This window comes from Sinohyriopsis cumingii, chromosome 14 (assembly GCF_028554795.1).
Source record: "Sinohyriopsis cumingii isolate HCF-2022 chromosome 14, ASM2855479v2, whole genome shotgun sequence".
NCBI lineage: Eukaryota > Metazoa > Mollusca > Bivalvia > Unionida > Unionidae > Sinohyriopsis > Sinohyriopsis cumingii.
In genome coordinates, this window is record NC_142974.1 from 76,436,400 (window position 1) to 76,445,642 (window position 9,243).

Genomic DNA, 9,243 nt, shown 5'->3' on the forward strand with positions numbered 1-9,243 from the left:
AGTGCAAACCTGTACAGTTGAGAGGCATACTTTAATCCCTTTGACTCTCTCTCTACATGTAAACTTGTACAGGTGAGCTGCATAATTTCATCCATTTTACTGTCTCAAGTAAACTTACAGGTGAGATGCATTTCAACCCTTTGACTATCTCTACATGAAAACTTGTACAGGTGAGGGGCATAATTAAACCCCTTTGTCTGTCTCTACATATAAAATTGTACAGGTGAGAGGATTAATTTATGCTTTTATATATATACATGTACATTTGAATGGGTGAAAAGCCTAGTGTTTATCATTTGACTGTGTCTGAATGTAAATTGGTACATGTAAGTAGCTTTAATTTTATCCCTTGGCATAATTCCCATGTTGTAATCAGCACCATTAGATCATAGGCCTTGTACTTTTTCAGTATTTTCACGGGCAGATAAAATAGTGTATTTTAAATGGATAAATATGATAAACAGCTTGTTAGCAATAACAATGTTGCAGATATAAATAATGTATTCTTACACTTTTTCAGATTTTTACCTGTTGATGTCATGCAGCACATCCTAAAATTCTGTGGTGCATCGACTTTCATGGACTCGTTTGTTGGACACCAGGAAAATAAATTTCAGAGCTCAGAAAGCAAACCTTACAGCAATGTGGAACTATTAAATTCCGGAAAAAAGTCAGGCTAATTTGCTGAGTGAATGCTTCCATTAAGGTGCTTCAACCTTTTTCACAACAAAAAAAATCAGCAGAACATAACAGATAATTAGTTTCCCGATGACATGTTTGTAGGGAGAAAGAGAGACCACATTGCAAATGTGATAAAATATGTATGGTAAAAACGGCTTATATAATTAGAAATTTCCAAACTTTTCGACCAGCTGCAGATTTGAATTTCAGAAAATATCCTGAGACCGTAATAGTGATATTAGAGTGGATCCAGGACCTAAGCATTTCTATGAATGTATGATTATCTTTTGGCCATATGACATTAGATGAACACAACAGAAACTAAACACTGTAATTCTAAATGATAGAATACTTGATTGCATTATTGTAATTCTAACTAATTTGGAGTACCAAGATTACTTTATTGTAATTATAAATACGTATAAATGGAACAAGTATTTTATTTGTTTTTAGTTTTAAAAATTTCACAAAACATAATGTGGTGTATTGCTAAATAAAGAGGTAAGAGTCACAATAAAGAAGTGAAGGAATGCATGTTACACTCATGTTACAGGGGGAAGGAACAATGGCAAATGCAAAAAAGTAAGGGAACATGCAAAATAGCAGTAAGGGAATACTGTCCCCACTTGTTCCCACAGCACTGTACCCCCACCAAACACTGACCAAAACCTGAAAGATTCAAATTGTGTTTCTACCAGGAACCACTGTAAATTTAGGTTACTCAGCATTTTGAATAGAAAAATAATATGATGTGAAGACACCTATGGATGTGCTTTCGTGTACATTTATAGAGATTGTGTCCAAGTTGCTTTCAACTGTTTGCTGGTGAAGTTTTAGAAACAGCAGAAAAATTAAATTGTTTAACTGGTGGTTGATTAAATATTTGTACCTATATTTTATTATATTCCAGAAAAATAATATATATATATATATATATATATATATATATATATATATATATATATATATATATATATATATATATATTCCTGTCAGTTACAATGTATAGTTTCTGTGTGCTCATGTGAAGTCATATTGACAAAATAAACTTTGAAATGATCAAGAAGGATATTTCAATGGTAAACATTCAAATCACGACTTTAGACTATTTTGTTTGATTTTATTTATTTATTTACTTACCAATTAACTTGCTTCTAGCAACACAATCATTTTTTGTTTCCTCAGTAACTAGGACTTGTACTGTAGAAATAATGATTCAGTGATTATATCATTGGCTGATATTGGTATGCATGCATTAGTGGACTTTCCCAGGGGAAAGGGAGAGGGAGAAATACTTGTAAATGTATGGTAACTCGATGCAAACAATATGAGAACAACATTGTTAAACCTCCAAAAATTTTAAAACACAAAAATCAATATAAATGTTTCAAGACACAATTGTGAGACCATGGTACGTTGTTTGTTGGCATCTTGTTTATTAATATCTCATTAACCCTTTGATAATTAATTTCACATTATTTGTTCTTGTTCAATGATGTTAGAATTTAAGATATGATCCATGGTTTTTCAAATGATGCAGGCAAAAAATTGTATTCTCATTTTTATTTTCACCCTCTTTAAAATTTAACATTATCTTTGAATGTCAGACCAGTTGAACTTGTTATCATCTAATTTTAGCTCTTTTGAACTGCCCCTGCATTGGTGTGGCATCAAAACAACTACAAGCACATACATACATACATACATACATACAGCCATTCTTTATTTTTAAGCCCTTGGTAAAAGTTTTAAGTGGGTTTCATAACACCCTGCTAGTGATTTGGTAGAGGAGACTAATTTTGTACATACATATACTGTATATTACTTTAATATTCTTGGCTAAAGTGTTTTCATCACCACAAATACTGGTACAATTTATGCTGTTTGCAAAGCAAGAGAAATATTTATATTTGTTTCAGCACATAAATAAGATGGGTTAGAAAACAGATTTCTTTTGTTCATGTTTTGGGGGTTTTAATGCAATTTTTCAGCCCATGATAGGCAATAAATGTCAGCCAATATATATGGTGGAGGAAGAACCCAGAAAAATCCCAAGAAGAACCAATGACCCACAAAAACTACTGGCATGGTTTCTCACATTACCTTTCTTGTCAAGCCTGTTAACCTCTGACATGCATTCAATATTTCACAAAGAGATGTTTCAGTTAAAGTGATTTTTTTTTCTTCTTCTATATTTTAAAATTATTGGGTTGAATAAATTATACTGCAGAAGGCAATATTTGTATTGTAAATTTACATTGCATTAACCTACATATTTTATTTCAGTAAGTCATTAAATTCAGTTTTAATATGGTTTTATAATAATATGATTATTATTATTATTATTATTATTATTATTATTATTATTTACAGAGATGACACAATTAGTTGCATGGAACTCCTGGTTCCTGCATATTTACATACAGGGTACATGTTCATAATGCACACATGATAATAAAAAAACCACAAAAAAACACAACAGAATCCATAAAAAGTGTTGATAATAAGCTAGATGTGCACATGGACATAATGAACTTAAAATTTTGTTAGAACTTTCTCCAGTTATCTACATTAAGTATATGCAGTACAAACACTAGAGTCATTACAAAGTGGAAGTTTTGAGAATTTATACTTTAAGTTGTAGTGTATCTGTCAAATTAAACAGGTTCTATGTTTCATGCACCGAATTAGCCTATAATTAAGTGCATTTATATTTGTACTTTTTCTGATTTCTTTTGGGGATTCTGTTCCAAATTAGTGACTGTAAATAACAAAAACATTTCTTAAAGACTTATATATTTGGTTTGGAATGGAAAGGTGGTTAGCTGAAATTGAGTTTAAATTGGGAGTGTTGCCTTGTCTTTTAGCATAAATAGATTGTTGAGATATAATCAGGCCATATTGTTTGAAACACTGCCTAGCTTGTCGTAAATTATTTGATCACTTACTGATAAAAGGATTGATCCCTGTGGTAATCCACATGTAATTGGTTCTTCTTTAGAAACACTGCCATTTATTTGGATATGTTTTCTCATTTTTATATAAGATTTAAACCAACAATCACTTAAAGGTCTAATTGATAATTGTTCATTTTCTTTCATAAGAATCTCATGAAAAACAAGGTTAAATGCTTTTGTAAGATGAACAAGTATGGATCCAACTCATTTCCCTTGATTTAAGACAGTAATCCATATATCAAGGTGACCAAAGCTATCTCACAGGATTGTTTTTCTCTGAACCCTGTTTGTTTTTTTTTTAAAGTAAGTTATAGTTTGATAGGTACATCAAAAGATTGTGATAAACAAGTTTTTGGGGAAGGACAGAGTCGGTAAGATGCTGTCAAACATGTAAATGGGAGTCACTTTTCCCAGTTCCCATGACAGGGAAAACACAGGTGAATATGCTTAGATTACATATGCAAGCTACCGGTAACAATGTTAATGTTCTGCTCTGTTCGTTAGATGGAATTTTGATCAGTGATCTGATGTGAATGCATCGTTAATAGATCTGAAAATAAATATTAGAAACAATTGGTTTTGTATTTCTTTTTATGATAATTACAATTTTCTTACCCCATCCCCCCTTCAGTTCAATGAATAGAAGTAAAAATCACTCAAGTGTCTACAGAGTGAGAGGATAATGTATTATTTTGGGGACAAACCAACACTGTACATTTTCAATGTACAATTTTCAATGTACAATGTACAATTTTCAATGTACAATGTACAATTTTACAATGTACAATGTACAATTTTCCATGTACAATTTTACAATTTTCAATGTACAATGTACAATTTTCAATGTACAATGTACAATTTTCAACGTACAATTTTACAATGTACATTTTCAGTCTTGACACTAATGAAATCATTGGTACAATGCAGGGGTCAGTAACCAACGGCATGTTTGCCACAGGGTGGCACATCAAGAGGTTTTTTTGTGGCATGTGAAGTGCAGCCAATAGTCTCAATTTTAAACTAACTTACTCTATTACTGGTGGCACATGCTCATTCATTTTGTAATTAATCCAGAAAAAAGTGGCACACTAGGTCAAATAGTTGCCGACCCCTGGTCTAGTGCTTCCTTTATGAAGGGAAAAAAAAAACAACTAAGCCGGATGTTTTAATAGGTTCTCCACCCATTCCTACTCTTTCATATTTACATATTTATTTCAATTTCTATTATTATTTTATTTTTTCTTCAAATTGTCAGATGAACATTATTTACTCTTACTTTCATAAAGATGTGGTGTCTACCATCAGTTATGTCCACATTCTGATGATTCAGCTGGTCATTTAAATGACCACATGTCTTGATCCATGCAAGTTTCTTCTAGGTTTCAGGAAAGGAACAAATGTAACAACTCAGTTTAGATAGTATGGATATAAACTTTCAGAATTTAAAAAAACAAACATTGATACTGTTTCCCCATTGTCCATTGGAAACTTGAAGAACCATTGCAAAATTTGTAAATGTTCACATTAACCAGTTCATTAACATCACATTCAGCTTATTGGAGGAAAATAGTGGACATAAACAATGCCTAGACCTATGTCTAATTATACTCCTTAACTGGTTAATCAGTTAGCATGATTGACAAGTGGTGATGGGTCAGGTGATGAACCTCAAAGGGTAAACCAGTTGATTGGTAGCCAAGTCCATCAACAAGTTGATTGGTAGCCAAGTCCATCAACCAGTTGATTGGTAGCCAAGTCCATCAAGAATCCTATTCTTAACATCAGAATGGTAGAAGTTGAAGTAATATTTAAGGGTCTGGGAAATTGATGATATTTGGGATGTCCTCAATTTCTCTTGTTTATTTTTCATATTCTTGCTTAAAACAATGTGCATGTAGTGAATATACATATTAAAATTTGACATGATACAATCTAGAGGAAGGACATTCTAAATATGGAAGAAAGAAAAAACCCAACAACAAATAGCTTGCCATTCCTTTTCACTTAATGTGTGAACAATTATATGCATATGCTATGTACCAGTAAGTCTAGCCTGTGGTAATACTACATTTGTTGGAATTTTAAAAAAAAATACTTTTGCAGCCGTCTTCATCTTCTAATAAATATTCTGAGAAATCAAAGGCATCAGTCAGATTTATTGCAATGATATACTCACATTTACTCTTATACTACTCATATTTACTCATATCTAGATACCAACAATTGTATGCAATTCCTCCCACAGCTCAGTATATCGATTTGTTTGGGAAATTTTTGTTGAATCCAAATTTAATCTTTTATCTGTCTCCATCACCTACGTCATTGATAAAAACCAACCCATTACTAAATATCATCTTTTAAAATACAGTGTTATCAGACCTCCAACATGGTCTTAAATCTCCTGTTATAACTACTATTCCTGAATGACAAAGCTGTAGGAGACTTTCAGGAAAGGACTTCTTATCATCACTTGTTGGTCCTAATTTAGAAGGGTATGGTGACTATCTTGAAAGTATTGGTACTGATACTAGTACAACATGTATAGGATTTTAGCTAGTCTTTGTTTTGTTGCATTTCAACGAAAATGTTGTCAACACTCTTGACTTATATGCTAATGTCAAAGGCCTTAGCTTAGGATCTTATCTTTTCTGGCTTGTAAGCATGGCAACATGCGTATACTGTTAAACACTTTTTGGGATGTAAATGGAGAAAATGTTAAATGATATCACTGAAATAACTTAATTTTTTTTAACGAAAAATATTGCTCACAGATTGAGGCAGGGGGAATTGGTCTTAAAATAAATGTTTGTTATGTTTCGATGAAAGAGCTGAGGTGGTCGGAATGATAGTGGAAGGTCGTCGATGCTCTTCGTTTTCAGAGGTAAGTAAATATTGTATGTAGTCAGCCATTCCATAATGAATAATTACGACTTACATCATTTGCGAAACGTCGGAAGAAAACGGGGATTTAAAAATGTTTCACAAAAATATGATTGCTAAATAAGTTGTTAATTGAGATTAGTCATACAAATATTTAAGCATAAAATAAATTCAGAATTCGGTCTCAATTTATAGTAGACGTAAACTTATATAACAACTTAAATTTGTGTAAATTTTGTATGTATTTGACGAATTTACTTTTAAACGGTGACGGTTTCACTACTAATTGCCTCTCTTGTTTGGATCTTTTCAGTACGTAAAAAAGCAACCTTGTTTGAATTGTCAAATCATCTGTTAATTTTTATACGAACACGTAGGCTGGCAAGGAAAGACCATGATGTATATTTGCAACCGTTGTAATGATTGGATGTATGCAAATACACAGAGGATCTCAAATGGGTAATGATTTAATATTGAATTAATGAAACGAGTTGAATAATGTCCAGATTTTGTGAGCCTTGGCGAGCAAAAGGTGGACATTATTTAACGAGTTTCGTAAATTTAATATTAATTTATTACCCGTTTGATACTATTTTTATCACAGTTTTATTTCATTCGAAATTATTTAGATAGAAGAATGAACAATTTCATGCATTCTGACAGACATTGTACCTTTCATTCGTTGTGCGTAATAAATAGACCCAAACAAAGTTGAAATAGTGAAAGTAGATTATTCATGTTTACTAGCTACAAATCAGTGAATATGCGTCCATCCAAATAAACATTTCACAAAAGACAAAACATTTGTCAACACAATATGTCCGGTGCATGTGATGTCACATTGTTTGATACGGTGCACAGTACCGTTTTGAGTTAGTCTACACAATACATCGCCATTGTTTACCTTGAAATTTCACATCACAACTAAACATTACAGTGTTGCGATATTTTTGTGCAAAAAAATATTACCGGCTGTAGAAATAAAAATATTTACTGTGATGTATTTGTGACTGAACCTATTTGCAGTATTTGATTTGGAACATTAGATTTGTACAGAAGAAGTAGTCAAATCTCGTCTTGAGTAAGACTTGCATCACATATTTACCGCGTAAATATGCAGTGGTTGGATAAAATTCTGTCAGTTTGGAGACCGGTTTATGTCTACATTCTTCTGTGAACAATGGTGAATTTATTTATTCTTGCAAGTTCACATTTACACCACTCTTGTATATAGGGTGGATGCCATGCTACATATATACCGACCCTCCATCCTCACCCCAACCCCGCTATCATCTGAGCAATACCCGTAGTTTTACTTGTTATTTTTCTTGTCTTGGGGTTTTAGCCATTTTTCATGTCATGATATGTTATACATGGCATAACAAACCCCAGTGGGGGTAAATTGGCCATATGAAAACAGACAAGAAAAATGGCGGCCAAAAATGTTCATTGAAAACACAAAATTACAGAAGGCGGGTTTAAAAAGTTTTCCCTTTATCACAGCCAATCTGAACAGAGGTTATTGCACAATAATTTCATGGGCTTATTTGGACCAATCCGAATCACATAAAGTGATTTGTTAACGTACGGTAATATAAAAAATATGAAACTGCACATACTATAGGAAATTATAGCGACTATGTGATAAGTTTGAATTTGTGACGACATAATGTTTACACATACGTTATGCAGGGAACAGCCTAACAACAAACAACATCACAACAGTGGTCGACGCTAAATTGATTTTACAGGAAGAAAAATAAATCAATATATATAAAGTTGAATAAAATGAGAAAAAATAATTTCACAGCAATAAAACAAACATTTTCCGACAGCAATATGATTTTATGCAAGAAAGTTCTCTTGTATGGATGGCGTTCTGCAGTTTCGTCTAAGATTTTTAAAGAAAAAGAATTTTCCCGGTTTCTTTCACTAGTGATACTGGTTATTTAAAAACAAGACCTTGTATGTCTTAGGCATTCTTAAAGAAAGATTAATATATTTATGTTGGTGTATAATTGATGGGTGTAATATGGGTTATAGGGTATGCATTTTGTCCTAAAGATGAGCTCGTATGATTAAAAAAATGCTAGCTCCGGCTTGACCATTTTCACTTCCAGGACTTAAGATGTAAATTGTAAAGAAAACAGATGACTTCTTTTAGATTTTATATATCTGATTATTCCATTTCACTTTCAGAAGCTGATATTGTTTAGTCTGACAAAATTATATTTCCCTATTTTAATAACTGCAAAATATAGTTTATATTAGAGTAATGCATGCTGATTTTTCCAGCACATGGGAGTAGGCATATTGGGTATATGTGTGATTAGGTCATCTACAATTTCCACAAGTGCAAAGAAATTTCAGCCACAGTACATGAAAGTAACAGACAGGTATGCCAACATTCTCTCCAATGTGCTTAACAAAATTACACTAGCTCATCTCTCTCAGAAGGTATAGACCATTCTCAGAATGTATTCATGTATTCATGTGACTCTGGGTCAACGAATCCAAAACGAGGCTAAGATAGGCACCAGCTTCATTTTACCTCGCAACCATGGCTGCTACAGTTGATACCGGCAACGGAAAAAATCGTGACAATTATTGTTGTGTTCCGTTGTGCAATGGGAATGCTAGAATTCACATAGATTTAAGCTTCCACCATATTCCATCAGTGAAGAAGATGGAGCTTCGTAAGTAGTGAAGTGGGTCACTTTAGCCT

At 32.6% G+C, this 9,243-nt stretch overlaps 1 protein-coding gene across 1 annotated transcript in view; it reads left to right on the forward strand.

The window, feature by feature from the left end:
- LOC149784182 (epidermal retinol dehydrogenase 2-like) overlaps positions 1-4,211 on the forward strand; it is a 38,682-nt gene extending 34,471 nt beyond the window's left edge. The window contains exon 5 of the mRNA XM_089932255.1: positions 521-4,211. Coding sequence (XP_089788381.1) covers positions 521-680 — 160 coding nt within the window. The 3' untranslated portion in view covers positions 681-4,211. The remainder of the gene's footprint in view (positions 1-520) is intronic.
- Positions 4,212-9,243: the final 5,032 nt, after the last annotated feature.